Raw genomic sequence first — 16,010 nt, 5'->3', positions numbered from 1 at the left:
AACATTGGGTGCCAGTAGCTGTGCCCAGCCGGCTGGCTGCACCTTAATGGGACTGGTTTTGCAGTCGGATGGTTTTGGCGACTAACACGTGGGAAAAGGTGCTGTCACATAGGCTGCCCATGCCCAAATTGCTGCCCACGAGCAGGGGAAGCCTGCCCACCCGGCAGCCTGGCCATGCATCCCATCAACAGGCTGCAGCCGCAGTTCTCCTGGAGAATGGAGACACATCCACCGTAGCATCCCCTCCACCTTGCTTCTTCCTCTGGGGCTACAAAGCCCATTTGGCCTGGCTCATCCTGCAACACCTCTTGGAGAAAAGGAATGTGTGCATATGTGTGCATACACACATGCTCATGCATGCACATACCCCTGAGACATCAACGACCATCCAGCCCCAGCTCCTTGGTGGTCCCCCCCAGGCCCTCGTTCATTTGCAAGTCAGAGGGGATGCTAAGAACTGTCACCCCCACAAGGGTTTGCAGCTGCCATCTGTGTGAGGAGAGATGGGAATGGGTTTTGGGAAGGATGAGCCTCTCTTTCCTTCCTCCTCCACTGATGGGAAGCCTGAGCCGCAGAGGGAGAGGCTGAGCTGCTCAGAGGGTTTCCAGCATTTCCTTCCAGCGAGAGCAGCTCCGTGCCAGCTGCCCACTGGTGGAGGTGCCCGGGAGCCCTGGCTCCTCTTGGCATCTCTTGCCAGGCATGCGAATCCCGGCTGGAGGCAACACGCTGAGCACTGGGGAGCCAATGGGCACAACAATGGCCGGCACTGTCCCTGCCCTCCTGTCCCTCCTCAGGCACCCAGCTCCCTCCGAAGCACAGCGCAGGTGCCCTCTCTACCCTCCCTGACTACACCTGACAATTTCAGCTGGCTCCTTTGGTGCCAAGGGAGCAATGTCCAGGCAGCTGTTGTCCTCCAAAATCAGCCAGTGTGGACTTGGCCATGTACATGGGAACGTGAGAAGCAGATCTGGTCCCGAAGAACATTCCCAAGATAAGAAAGCAAGAACAGCGATAAAGGTGGCAGGAAAATCCCCATTGCTACAGGCTGTGCAATAATCCCACTGCTGGTGCTGAATAATCCCCAGTCAATAGGCAGGAAATTAGGTGAGAACAGACAGAGATTTCTTTTTAATCACAATTTAATGAGGTGTCTCAGGCTTGGATGTTCTGCTCTCGCACTTTGTTCTACAGCCCTTTATTTTGGTGGGTTTTTTTAGGCCACCTCTTTGTCTTCATGCGGATGCATGAGATGATAATTTTTTGTGGTTGTTGGTTTATTTTTTCTATTATCACCATGAGAAAACAACTACAATAGTTCTCATTATGAACTGGGCCCACACGTCAGCAAATAAAAGCCAGCAAAGTCTTTCATGGGCTCTAATTGCTCCATCTGATGTCAGGCTTGTTTCCTCCTCATTGTTTCCCAGGAGCTCTTACTTTTTCCACATTTTGTACAAGGTTTGCCACAGGCCAGCAGTTGCCTTCCAAAATGGGGAGAAGAAAGCAATGTGGGTTGATGAAACCCAGAGCATTCCTCTTAGGAAAGCTGGTGAGATGTCACCTGCGCTGCCCAGGGTCTCACTGTGTACCAGGCAGCAACAGCTCCTGTGAGAGCAGCCCACTGCTGCCTGTTCAGGATGCAACTGCTGCTGATGTTAAAAACCCCAAACACCAAGACCTGGCTGCAGTGAAGCATTTGGGGACATCAGCCCCTGCGGTGTGGGAGCTGGGATTTTCACTCTCTGTGGTCCATGTGCCTCGGGCCCCTCTGCCTGCCCACGGGTTGGGGAAGCCAAGGCTTCCCCCCCAAGCATCCCATGGGCTCCTGGTTTGCAGGTATGGCAGGAGAGGGATTCGCTTCATGAGCATCTGATGAACGGTTTCCATGGCAACCTGTCCTGGTTACAGCTGGTGACGGCGGTACTCCAGGGAGGTGAGTGACACTGTGACACCAAGGGGGGCTGTGCTGAGGTTTGGGCTATGCTGCTGGGTACCCCTTCTATTTCAGCCCTGGCAGCACTTGAGAAATCTTGAAACTGTCTCCTCTGTCTTCTCCAAGCTCGGTAGCACGTGTTGGACTGCTGGGCTGGGGATGGTCCCCTCACATGGGACCCGTGGACGGCAGTACCTGTCCCCAGTGCACAAGCACCTTTTGCCTTTGTGGATCATTTCACCCGCTGGGTGTCCCAGCAGGAGGGACAGCATCCCTGGCACGGGAAGCCGCCCACCGTGGGCTGTCCCCAGCACACCCCAGACAGCCACCCCGCTGCTGGTGCCTGTGTTTTGCCCTGGATGGGACTGGTGGTTTTGCTCAGAGAAGCAGCCCCATGCACCCAGCGCTGCCCAGCCCAGCTCCAGGGTGCTGTGCCCTTGTTTTCATCCCCTCCTGCACCACTTGTGGGCGAAGGGGTCAAGAGGGACCCTTCGGGCTGCAGGAGAGTAAGAGACAGGGCAAGACAGAGTAGCAGAGGAAAGTCCCAAGAGCTCTCAGAGCCGGGAAGGGAGGCAAAGAGAAAGGCAGCCACTTGCCTGGCTCCCCTTTGCTCCCGCACACCATCTGCTGCATTTTCCCTTGCCTGGCAAAAGCAGCCTCCTCATCCTTCCCCTCCACCCCCCGTGCACCAAAATCAACCGGGAAGCGGAGACGAGGGCAGGAGGTGCGGCAGACCTGGCAGGGTTGGTTTGCTCGTCGATGGCATCCACGGCACTCTCCACAGAGCTCAGCAGCGACTGGGTCTGGTTCGCTGTCTCCTTCAGCAGGAAGCGGGTCACGAACTGGTCCACGTTGCTGCCGCTCTCGTACACCTGCCAAGGCAGACAGCGAGCACGGTGAGACCCAGCACCGAGCAGCCAGCGCCAGCGGGCACCCTGGCTGGTGCAGCATCCACCCAATATCCCACACGCAAGCTGGTCCCCTCCATGTCCCCAGCTGTAAGGGCCGCAGGAGGAATGAGCACATGCTTTCCCACCCCACGGGAAGCATATAGCCCTCCAGCTTCTGTGGGTCACCCAGCATATAGCCCCTCCAACATCCATCACTCCTAGGACAGACTTATAGAGGCTGTGATGGGAGTGTGGGCAGCAAGGCACATCAGCATTGCTTTATTTATAGATAAATAAAGCAATGTAAAGAAGCGATTACCCAAAGTCCACAGTTGCTCTCTTTACTGTGATCTTAAATTACCTGACTATTGCCTTGCAGGGCAAGACCCAGTGGGTGCAGGTATGAGAAGTGGTCCCTCCTGTGCTTTGGAGATCCCTGCTCTGAGAACTTCATCATGTTATTTAGTGCCTTAGTCCATAACAGTATGGCCAACACAGTGCTAAAGTAAAAGGGGTTTGGGATGATGAACATGGCTTTCACTGGGGAGCTGCAAGCTGAAGATACCTTCAAGCCAGCAGCAGAAAGCTCTGACAGTCCCCACCCAGCCTTCCTTCCATCCCACTCTGCGAGACAAGAGCCTCAGCATATTTTGGTATTAGAGTTTTTTATTCTGAAGAGGGAGAAAAGGAAAGCTCTGGCCTTTTGGGGCCAGAGGCAGGATGGAGACAGCCCGCAGAGCAGGAGTGCCTTCAGCAGGATGCAGGCTGCTCCCGGGGAGCTTTGGTGGAGGAGGACAAGCTGTTCGAGCAACAGAAGCTCCCAGGGTAATCCAAACCCTCCCAAGACAGAAAACACTTAATAAAATGTTTTAACAGCACAACCGATCTGCTTAAAGCACCCAGGGCCCCTTCCCCAGCACAGCCTTGCTGTGCCCTGCCCATGGCACGGTCCTTCTCCTCCATCTCCTGCCAGCCACTGGCAGAGGCAAGACACCGGCACAACTGGACGGACACCGGCACAACCAGTACAATACTGGCCCAGCCAGTCCAACATTGGCCCAACACCACTCCAACCAGTCCAACACCAGCCCAACTTGTCTGACCCCAGCCCAACCACACCAAGAACAGCCCAGCCAGGCTACTGGCCACACCAGGTCTGGCTATAGCTAACCACTCAGCATCAGAGCTAAAAACACTTGTGGTGAAAAAAAAGGGTCCTCTAAACGCAAACTCACTAGCATCACTTTTTCCCCAGACTCTTTCTAACCCATCAGTGCCTGCTGGGACAGCACGTGGCCCCGGCAAACCACTGCGTGCCAGCACCTCCTGGCATGGGACTCCTCCAGGACTCACAACTTTTTGGTGTGATGAGACAGGGATGGATGCCCCTGGTTCCCGGCATGCCACCAGCAATGACCAAACTCAGGGGTGAGACTGGAGTGGTCCCAGCACCACCAGTTATCTGAGCACTCAGCGGCACCACATAAGTACCCCAAGCTCCCCAAAGCAAATTATTCTTGTTTTATGGTGAAGCGATTAATGAGGGTTATTTCCATGGCAACCAGAGCAGCTCTGCAAGAACCTGGAGGGCCTTTATCTCTTATTTTAAATCATAAAAGAAGAATGAGCTGAAGAAAAACACTTCTGGGGAAACTGGTCACAGAGCTGATTTCTCACCCCTGATTTGGTAGGGGACCACAAGTTTCTTGATGGCTTCTTGAGCATCCAACTAGTGTGGTGGTTAATGACTTCTCTCTAACACAAAAAACTTGCTCCCCTCCCTGTCACAGCCACCGTGTTTCTGGGGGAAGTGCACGATGCGGTGATTGTTGCCGGACAGTGATGCTGAAGCAAACTGCCATGCAGTATTCATGATCTCCTGCAGCTGCTCATTGGGTGGCAGGGAGGGGGACATAAGGAGGGCAGGGACTGATGTGCTGCGTTGCTCTTTCACCAGCACAGCCCATCCCAGGACACTGGGCAAACGGAGATGGGACTGGCTCCGGGCACTCCATGGGCTGCATGACAATCAAGCACCGGGGTGCTCCTCGGATTTGGGGGATACACTCAGCAGTGCACATGGGACCCTGCCACCTTTTAAGCCTTTCTCCAAGCAGGAGCATGCTCCCCTCTGCAGCCCTGGCAGAGTCCAGCACGCTCCACCAGCACCACCATTATCTGACAGGCTGGTCAGAGGGAGGAAAGACGGCATCAGTGCATGATACGGGGAGATGCGTCAGAAGACCGGGCAGGAGCATGGCAGATCTCCCTCGCCAGGGATCATCAAAGCCTCAGAAACACAACCCTTAACACTGAGTGATTGCCTCCAAGTTATCTCCTTCCTCCATGGCCTGGCGATGTTTGAAAACAAGGTCAGCCGGCTTAGAAAAACCCACTCACATGCTGGTTGTTAATAATGAGATTCGTAACGCCCTGAAACCAAGCACAGCCGGTACAGCACCACTCGCCCGTACAAATGAGTATGATGGAGCAGTGTCCCCATCAGGGCTGCCTCAAGACCACCTCTGCCTTGCCGGGGGGGTACCAAACATCAATGTCTCCCTCGCTCTCCCCTTTGGGATTTTGCCTTATTTTACTGGGGAGTGGAGCAGCGGGTGCCGTACCATGAGACCACGCAGCCTGCTGGGGCTGGCTGCGCTTCCTTGCCTGCTACCGAGGGGGTTGCTGCTGGGCTATTTGGACCAGGACACCAGTGCCACCATACAGAGCTCAGACATCTCCTGATAAGTCCTGCCCAGTTTTCCCTCGCCCTGGGCAGGCAGGGAGAGTCATGAACAGGCAGCCTGGGACCATGGATGCGGCAGCTGGTGGAGCATCACACTGGGCCCCTTCTGTGGGAGGCATAGGCACCACCTCAAGACAAATAAACAGCAATTGAGCCAAGGGACTGATGTGAAAACATTTGTTGAGCATTTGGATTGGGAAAAAAATTTTAAATCTAGTCACAAATATTCCTGGATAGCTGGACGATCTCTATTCTCCCTAGAAAAATACAACTCACTCAGAACGTGCAATATTTACTATATATATACGTGTATTCTTTCCAAGCACTGTATTATACATACACACAGAGACATAGATATCACATCCGAACAAGTCTGTATAGACAGTGTATTAAATTCACTGTTAAGGTACATCACCCTTCTTCTTCCTCTGCCGGCATGCTCTGGAAAGAGCCCTACACTGGGCCAAATCCACCCCTTTGCCCAGGCAATTACTTTATCATTTAATACATCTCCCACTACACACAGTCTGGCTAAGGAGGGTGTATTAAATCAATAAATCTCCTTGGCAAAGACATATTATTGCATTTGGGATCTGAAACAATTTCTTTTGTGGTTCCCCGCCTCCATGGTTGCTCTCCCTGCGCACTCCCCTGCCTGCAACCAGCAGCCTGCCCGTAATGAAGGCATAAATATATTAATCAGGTGCTCAAACAGGCTCTGCTCTAATTACAGATAGGTTTTGATTAACTCTCACACCCAGCCCTGCTCTGATTGCTGGCGCTGGGGATCTGATTGCTGCCTTGGTGGAGGGCGGCTGTTCCCGAGGGCTGGGGGCTATGTCCTTCCTTGTGAATTTAATATAGACCTGCAGGCCTCTGGGAGCTGCCACTGCTAAACACAGAGCTGTGCATGCTCCTTTGAGTGGCCGATGGGATTATTCTTTTAATTAAGAGCACGGGTTTTCTGGGACATGATTTGCCCTGCCGAGCGCGGGGGCTGGCTGCAAGTGTGGGGCTGGCTGGCGCTGGGGGCTGCAACCCCCTGCCCTGAGAGCCCCGCTGCTGCTCCAAGCACTGCTGCACTGTAAAGACACAGTAATTCCCTATTAATGTCCCTTTCCAGCGAGATCCGCAACACCACTGCCTTGTCCTCTGATAGCTGTCCAAACCATGTACCACATCCCCCATGGACACTCCAAGCTCATCAACTGATTTTACACCTGCTCTGTGCTGTTTATCCCACACTCAGTTTCCCTCCCAGAGGCGTAAAGAGTGCACCGCTGCTTTTCCATTTCAATCCGTACATCAAATAAATGGGGTAACATGCTGCTATTTACCTCCACTTTGCTGCTGCTCTGCAGGACTCTATAGCCTCTCTCCTGCAAATGCCACCAAACAATTTCCTGATCAACCCTTGCCACGCCTCATGTGAATATATCGCCCTCCCTAGCATGGGAGCCTGCTCCCTTCGGAAAATCGTATTTATGAAGGCGCAGGCTATGTAGAGTGCTGTCTGATCACGCAGACTGACTCTGGGTGCTAGAATATAAGGCTGCGAGAGTATGTGTAGTTAAATGTTGGGATTTCGTTACCTAATTATAGCCTATAATCTTGGTTCAGCTTTAGGAAAAATCATACAGGTGATTCCCACATTCATTTAAAACAATTTAACTCCTTACACTGAGATTCGTTGGATGGAGGCATGTTGAGTATAGAGCTATGCCAGCCAGTGCAGATGAATATTGGGGTGTCTGTGATGATTTTTGGCAGGCCAGTAAGTCCAATAGCTCTGAAATTAAAATGACGGTGGGCTTTTTTTCCTCCACTTAACTGACTCTGGCCATTTGCCAACGTAGCTGTGACATTTGCTCTCAGGAGCTGAGTCTGAAACATGTGTGCTCAGAGGCTTTTCAGCAATCCCTCAGGCTCTCCTGGAGCACATGTCTTATTTGGCATTGCAAAAACAAGTCATTAAGAAGACCAGCTCCAAAGGAATCCTTCCCATCGTCTTATTAAAACATTTGTCAGTCTGTCCTAGGGAAATTTAATGAGAATTGGTCTTATTAATTCCACCCTGAAGAGTTATTTCCTCCTTGCTTTGCTTGAGAAGTTAAAATATTTTTTGAGATATTATAATAATTGCTGCTCAATGAAGCCGCTTTGTGCCACAAGCTCTTGGAGGGGCACATTTCCAAGCCTGCTCTTTTCCATCCAGCTAGTCCATTAGCTCAAGGCTATAAAGACTTTGGCATGACAGATACTACCCTACTGCAGAGTGTTTTGCTGGCAAGCCTTGGTTGAGGAAGGAGCAGGGTGGCTGTTGAAGAGGCAGAGGAGGGTGAAAAAAGGCATCTCTCCCTTTACTACTTCCCCAGCCACCTGACCTTGATGTCCGCTGCTGCAAACGGGTGGCTGCATGCATCTGCAGTGAGAAGCAAATGTAAAAGCCTCATTGAAAGGATGGCCTTGAGAATTCGGCAGCAAATGGCTCTTAGGAGAGCCTTGGAAAGCGTCATCATCTGACAAACTGGGGCGTGAGCCAGAGACATTGAAAAATGAGAGGAGGAAGGAGTGGGAAAAGGACAACTTGCTTTAGCCACAGGTAGTTGGGGAAATACTGCCCAGTACTGGGTCCTCTGGTCAGTCAGCTGAGGTCCAAGCCCTAAATCCCACCCCTCTCTTCACATCACAGGCTTTTTATGTGCCTGTAATGCACCTTCCCGCACACAGCGGGTGCACACATTGGGGCACAGCCTGCTCAAAGCCCCGCCGCAGCTCTTCTGGCTTTCCATTTCTATATGCACCTGCCCCAAATCTGCCCAAATTCTGGCACAGATTAATGAAAACACCCTTGGGATGTGTTACCTGTACAAATCACAGCTGGGATTTTGGTCCCATTGAGTGCTCAGACTTGCCAACACCGGTGTCGAACGTCCCTCACCAGGCACTGCAAACTGATGCCTAAAACTGGGCTCTCATGGCCATGTTCCTGGGGGTATCAAATGACTGAAAAAGGAGATTTTTCAATGTTGTTGAGCATCTCAAAGCTTCTTCACTGGCATTTTTAAAGGTCACTATTTAGCTCGTTAAGACTACAGGATGTAAAATATAAATGATTCTGCACCACCCACGGACTCAGAGACCCCCCCCGCGACAACCCTGCACCTTCCCTTTGCCTTGCAGCGTTACAGCCTGACCAGCGAGGCTTTCCAGTGCTGGTTTTCAGCAAGATTGGCCAAATTGGCTGACATTTACCAAGCCTGGGGACACTGACGGCTTCTCCAATTTTTATTAACTCTAACCACCGCCAAAGCACACCCACAGAGCAATGGCACTGAACCGAGGAGGCTTTTCAAATGGAAACTAAAGCCAATTCTGTTTCACTCACACTTTTCCTCCAGTTAAAAAAAAACAACAACCCAACAACAAACCCACTGCCATGCCATGAAATACCTCTGTCAAACCTCATCCCAGGATGACGGAGAGGTTATCTTCCACCCACTCACCCCTTTAAAAACCAGGCATGTGTTGTGCTGTAACCTCTGAGTGGCTGTTCTAAATTCATTGCTCATAATTGCCTGTTTTCTTCCAAGAGATATTTTCTTATAATTAGAATAACACTCAGACCTGCCTCTTGCTCCTTTCCCTCCCCCCGACTCTTAAATCCCTTCAAAAGCGGAGACTCAAAACTGATTGCCTGGCACATAATCGGTAGAAGAAACCTGAAGAGAACAGACACTTAAATAGTTGATAAATGAAAGCATTAACATATGAAAGACCCTCAGCCTTCCTGAAACAGCTTTAAAAAAACAAATGAGACACCTGTTCAGATAAAAAAAAAGACGATGCTATCACATGGGTTTTAAAAGTCTTTTGCTATAAAATACTCCTTTTATAAATCTCAGTGTTGGACCCTTCTCAGCTCATGTTTTCCTTGTCTGGTCCTGGAGGTCTCCTGCCATGGACCCTTCCCAAGCAATTTATCACAGGACTTCCCTCTTCTCATTATTAGAAAATCTCCTTGCTGCAATACAATCCCATCATTTCTCATTGCAGCCACGTGGATGTGAAGGGCAGGTAGCTGTTGGCCCATGCATGCACTATACAGCACACCCCCTGAGGTCATCTACGGATCGAGAGGCATATGGCACGTGCGCACGCTATCCACTTACTTAGCAGGCAAAGAACAGACTTGGAAACAAAGCGTGGACTCCTACTTCTGAACACCCTGGCTATAATTAGCCTTTCCCTTCACACAAGTTCCTAATTAGCTGTATTTAGTATCCACAAGACAGTAAATTAATACATATTTTATTTCAGTTTTCCAAGGAAAGTACAGACTTTGTTTTCCAAACAGGACCTACTCAAAAGACCCTGCAGATGTAACGACGTGGGATGGTCATGCTGCTGAAGGCTCAGCCTGGTTGTGCCAGCTGGTTACGCATTGACTTGGTCCCTGCCTTTCCTTTTGGTGGCTCCTTCAAAACTGCTCTTGGGCTATTTGGCAAGACCACAGCACTGATGTCTGGTGGATTTATTCCCTTCACCATACAATTTATCTAATCCCAGGAGCAATAGCCTTAAAACAGGAGGAAGGAGGAGGAAAACCATGTCCTACAGGAGGTCCATGAGAGCTGGAGCAATGGCAACACGAGCAGGATGTCCAGAGAAGGTGCTCTTCCTTCTTAGAGTGAGAGGAGGGACATGAATTTTGCAGCGACAGACAAGCAGAAGAGCAGTGAATAAACATCTTAGTCTAAAAATAAGCTCCAAGAGGGACCTTCTTAAGATTCATCTCCCTGCCAGCCCCGCTGTGCTCCCTGGCAGTCTGGCAGCCCGGCTGGATCTCACGCACAGCCCTGCAGGGCTGGCAAGAAAATCACTCCGGATGGCATCGCACAGAGAATCAGCTCTCTGGTCTGGAGTCTGAACAGAAAAGTTGGGGAAAATTCAGTTCTTGCAGAACTGAGTAGCACTTTTTGCTCTAGTTTGCAGTGCAATATTTTCTTAAATTAATTTCAGAGAAGAGTTGCAGAAATCCTTTCTGAGAAGATAAACAAATATGCCTTGTTTCCTTTTAGATGATTCTTGAACTAGAAAGTTCTATAACTTTTCCAGAAATCCACATCATTTTTTTGCTATAGAAATTGATACTGAAATTGTTCAGAAAAGTATCATTTAAAATATACGGAACAATGACTCAGCCTTCACCAATTCACCGCCCCATCGCCACTCCTTTCCTTTTTCAGACAAAACCATTCACCATGAATACATCTTTAACTGCATTACAGGAGTGTTTCAAAGCTGGCGTTCAATCATAAAATCACCCATCCAAGAAAGGAGCAAAAAAGCAGCTCATAATCCCTAAAACGTCTCTCTCCCCATCAGGGCAGATCTCCATGCTGCAAAGGTGAGGACAGACAATGCTCTGAGCTCCCCCAAAACTGGCCATTTGAGCGTACATCCTGACCCCTAAAGAAGAGCCAAACACTTCCAAGGGGGAAGAGGATTACAAGGTGCGCAGGATCTCCTGGGGTTCAACCAGGTACAAAGTACCGGGAGATAAACTGTTCCCGTGTTTGGCAGCAAGGAAGCCAGAGAAACACTTCTCCAGAGGAGAGCCTGATGCGTGGTGGGGTACAAATTTGCCCAGGAGGAAAGATGAAGCAACAGATGTGCTGCGCTGCAGTGGTACCCCATAGGCTTCAAGCCCAGACCAGGAGACCTCAGGTGATGCTCATGTAACCCCCACGGCTCAGTGTGAGCCAAGTTGGGGCCAGATCACGATGTCTATGGGAAGCCTCGTGCAGCTCACACTGTTTGGGCTGGGCACTATCCAGAGCTGCCACCACCGTGTTGCTGTTACACCCTGCCACGGGCCAGCCTCCTGCCCCAGCAAAGCACTGCTCCAGGAGCCTCAGGTGACCTCGGCATGAACACCGAGTTTGTTCAGCAGAGCAGGAGAAAACCTGCTCAGGTAAAACGAAAGGATGAGATAAAGGATTAGCTGGAGGGTGGGAAGAAAAGATTATTTTAAGGATTATTTCTACTGACTATTTTATCTCGAGGTGTCATCATTCAAAAAAAAGCAATATGTTTGGTAAGTTTAATTTTGGCAGGTAAGAATGCAAATGAGAGCACTCTATATTGCAGTTCTGGACTGTGCTATAAAACAAACAAACAAACAAAAAATCCATCATTTTTAACATCCAAGACTGGTGGCAGATGGTGCTTGCTCTGGGGCTGTAACTGAGCTGCTCAAACAAGCGCTGCTTTGCAGTGTGCTGCTGGTGGCTGAAAGCTCAGGGAGACCCACGGCCACACCAGCACCAGCAGCAGGGAGAGGAGGTCTGCTGCAGCAGCTCCCATCGAGCCCCAGGAGCCCGGCATCTCCTGTTCACTGCGACGACATGTCTTAGGGCAGAGACAAGAAGGGTGAATTACAGCAGGAACAATTTAACTCACAAATAATGTATGCAAACCTATTCACCCATATGTATATACCTCTGAGCTCCCTAGTGCTGCTGGAGCATCAGCAGCTGGTACCGAAGGTCAGTACACTCAGTCTTCCCTTCATGATTTAGATATTGTCTCATCTAAATAATGATTCTCAGGGGAAAATGTGTTTGCAGCTGGTCTGGGTACAGTGCCTGTCCATAAGACACACATGTTGTATTTGGCACCCTGACACAAGGAGGGTCTCAGAGGGTGTGTGATGTGTCACCACTCCCTCGTATTTCCACTCCAGGTCCATTAAATGAGATAAAAAGGACTTTGGCAAGTGACAGACTGGCGGCGGAGCTGGCAGCAAGCAAGCAAGGAGTGAAACACCGTCTTTCACGTCTCCTTTTGCTCACCTCCAGGACCGAAGGTGGTGCTGAACATCAAGCCAAGGGTGCTCCAGGGCTACCCGCAGGTCCTCAGGCCTCCTCCATAAATCCCTCCTGCTGCCCCTCACTCCACCCTGAAGCCAGTCTCCGAATCCCTCCCTAATTTGTCAGCACCCCCCTTCCCTGCTCTGCTCACCCTGTTCCTGGCCCCCACTGAAGCAGAGCGGCACAGCCTTCCCCTGCACCATGTCCATGAGCACCAGAGAGATCAGCTCCATTCCATTCCAGTACGTGCATGGGAGGCTGCTGCAATTTCAGCTAAGATTTTGGGCAATTTTGCTTTCCAAGCACTTTGCTTCCAGCTAGGACAGGCCGAGGACAGTCACCAGCACTTCTTGGACCTGTCTCGTGCCCAACAGGAGCATCTCCAGGAAGGAAGGATTTGACCTTGAATCTGAGCTGCTTCGTCCTTGAGGGTGTTCCTCACTCAGCATTTTTGGGACTTCTTTGCAGCTTGATTTTAAAGTTTGCCTCACTGCTAAGGGTCAGCCTTGCTAATATTTCCATGCTCAGCATTGCAAAATGCTTATTTAGCAAAAGCAGGGAGCAGGAGCAACCCCAGTGCAGCAGGCAGTGGAAGCCGTACCTGGCAGGAACAGGGCTAATTGAGCCTCTCGGGTTCAAAAACCCACAAAATGTCCTTTTTTTACCAAGCTAAACACATTTCCTGGGGTGTCGGTAAGGGTGTTGTTCAGTGGTAGCCATCGCCCCAGCGCTGTCCCACTGGTTCCCCACGCGCTGTCCCCCGCTTCCCCATCCGTGGCACCCATCAAGGCTGGCAGGGGTGGTGGAGGCAGCGGGTGGGCACCGTCCCACAGCAGGCAGCCTGAGGCAGGGGGGTCAGTAACCAAACAGGAGGGACAGCATTCACCTGGCTCCGGTCCCCCAGCCCCCACCGCACCCCGCACATCTTTCAACACCAGACACACAAACTATGTCCTTCCCAGTCACATTGGTTTTAATATTTGCTGACTACGCTATAAAACAGTAAATGAAAATTGTACAAGAACATCTCCTGCCGTCAGCTATTTTTAGATCCTGAAAGTTCATTTCCTTTCTCTCCAATCTAACTTTGCAGTTCCCACCATCACTGGCAGTCATTTCAACGCAGCATGGACATCAATGTATTGGAAAATAATTACAATGACAGATTTTGTTTTGCTGTATGGGACCTTCCACTACTGACTCTAATTACTGCTGATACTTTATGAGCTCCTCCAGCACGAGATAATTGCTGCTTTCTCTTTTTATGAGCAAGAAATAATCAGTTGTCTTTTGAGGTGAGAAATATAAACAGCAATTAAATACCATGGCTATCCAACCCTTCTCGTCAGCAGGCACCTCTCAACAGAAAGCCAACACAGAAGAAGGTTAGGCTTCATTTATCGTTTGCACCCAATACTTCTTTTAATGGAGGGGGAAGGGAGGGAATAAGGAACACTCTCAAATGATCAATAGTTTTCCCCAGCTGATGAAATGCTTATTTTAATACAGAGAAGCAGGAGCATCTCACAAGCAAAGCAGTTTGCTTGCAAGTCACAGTGCTCAGCATCAGCACCAAGCCCTGTACAGGATCCAGCCTCGCGGAAAAGCTGCAGAGACAGCAACAGGCTCGAGCATCAGGGGGCACAAAACCACACTTGGCTTCTACCAAAACCTGCTGCTTTGGCAGTCTTTTCCCTGATGCAGAATTTCTAAAAATATATTTATGCATCTCCTAAACTTCCTGACATCAGCACAGGGCCCTTGGTTCCAACATCACATGCAAAGGAGATGGAGCAGAAGGAGACCTTTATGGGGGACCCATCAGACAAGTGGGAGCTCACACCAGCTTTTGCAATCCTGGGATGGATCTTCTCCCTAGGGCTGAAGCCTTATCCTGTAGGTGTGGTTCCCAGCCCTGGAGGAAATAAAACACTCTTGTGACATCCTCCAGGCTGGCGTAGGGTATGGGAACACACATCTGGAAACTGGTGAGAAGACCTCAGCTAGATTATTTTACTGGTTCAGATCATAAGAAACTTACTTCTGACACTCTGTTTTGGCAATCCTGACACTAAAACCAGAAAGCCTAGTAAACAAATACTTTTGGGTTTTTTTAGGGAAAAATACATAGTGAAAAAATCTCACATCTCAAAAAAAGTACTAATGGTTTGCACTCGGGAAAAGCTTCTGATGCTGCCTGGAATTCTGTCTTATCTGAACACTGGAGATGAGTTTCTCTACCACCTACAACAGTTTATTGTCTGGTTTGGGGTTTTGGTTTTGGTTTTTTTTTTCCTTCAGTTCTTTACTTGAATAAAGCACCTGCGTTTGAATAATTCAATGATGAGGTTTGTACCACTTTGTTCACAAAATCACAGCAGGGAGTGGTGTTTTTCATGAAATACATCTTTGCCAGCTCCTCTCTGTGAAGGAGTCTTGCTCTGTTTACTCACTTGCTAAAAGTCTGCCAGGTGGCAAAAAGTGACATGCCCCATGGGCTAATAAAATGGGGATGATGAGGGGATGCTGGGGCAGCACTCCCTTGTCTGCCTTTAGCCATCTAGAAGGGAAATGTCTGCATCTGAGATGAAGAGTGTTGTGGTCCTTCAGCATCACAGGAGGAAGATGCCTCCAGCATTCCGGATCTCCCTGGTTCCCTCCACAAGATCATGATGGAGGTGACGAGCTCAGGCTTAGGTAAATCACCTTTACTCATTGCAATTGAGGCAGGTGAATCCTGCCATGAGTTGCTGAATCAAGGAGGGAGAAAGATGCTCTTCTTATGAAGGATGTAGATTGGAATTATGAATAACCATCCTGCTTCTGCTGCAGATTTCTTGTGCAAAGTAATACCCACATGCTCAGATCCCTAATTTATAAACAGGGAATAAGCTATCATCCTCTTGCAAAATACTGGGAGGAATTAGTCATATGTATTAACCTCGCATTCAAAAAGCAACGGAGGAAGGCATCACGAGTTGGAGTGAATTACTGAGATATCTATTAGGATGTTAACATGTATTTTGAATACAGAGTTGGCAAATCTCACTGCCAGAAAATTTGCTAATAATGAATATAAATGAGGCATGAACAGACTCAGCAACTTAATTAGCAAAAATGAACTATTACCCTTGTCCTGATTTTTTTTACCCTCTCATAATGTTGATAAAAAATTCACAAAGACTTCAGACAGATCAGTGCTTGGCCAAAGACTTTTGGCTTTAGTTTATTACGGCAAGACATCAACATATGAAATATGTGGCTTCACTTTCCGTGCTGCCCTCCTCACAAACACTAAAAAGGATGGGTTTTGATCAAGCAGGGAAATCAGGCTCTTCACTCAGCAACCAAGGAGGAGAGAAATGTGCTGTTTCCCATTCTAACACCTAAAACTTCTTATCATTACCACCTCTTTTGTGAGCAGTAATTTGAGTTTCTCCTTTAGCTTCAAAGATAAATGGAATGAAGATTTCAATTTGGATTACTCAGAGGAGGGCTGGAGTCGAACTGGGAAGTCCTTACAGGTACTTGGGAAAAGCAAAACCTCCCTCCTTGGCTTGCTTCTC

General features: G+C 49.5%; 1 protein-coding gene across 2 annotated transcripts in view; it reads right to left on the bottom strand.

Moving 5' to 3' along the window:
• Positions 1–16,010, bottom strand: part of NECAB2 (N-terminal EF-hand calcium binding protein 2) — a 98,219-nt gene that overhangs the window by 3,788 nt on the left and 78,421 nt on the right. For both annotated transcript variants that reach the window (XM_069793727.1, XM_069793726.1), the window contains exon 6: positions 2,669–2,805. In XM_069793727.1, the coding sequence (XP_069649828.1) occupies positions 2,669–2,805 (137 nt within the window). The remainder of the gene's footprint in view (positions 1–2,668; positions 2,806–16,010) is intronic.

The sequence above is a fragment of the Haliaeetus albicilla genome, chromosome 10 (assembly GCF_947461875.1).
Source record: "Haliaeetus albicilla chromosome 10, bHalAlb1.1, whole genome shotgun sequence".
In the NCBI taxonomy this organism is placed as follows: domain Eukaryota; kingdom Metazoa; phylum Chordata; class Aves; order Accipitriformes; family Accipitridae; genus Haliaeetus; species Haliaeetus albicilla.
Note: the sequence above shows the minus strand (reverse complement) of the source record. Positions and strands in the feature narration are given on the sequence as shown.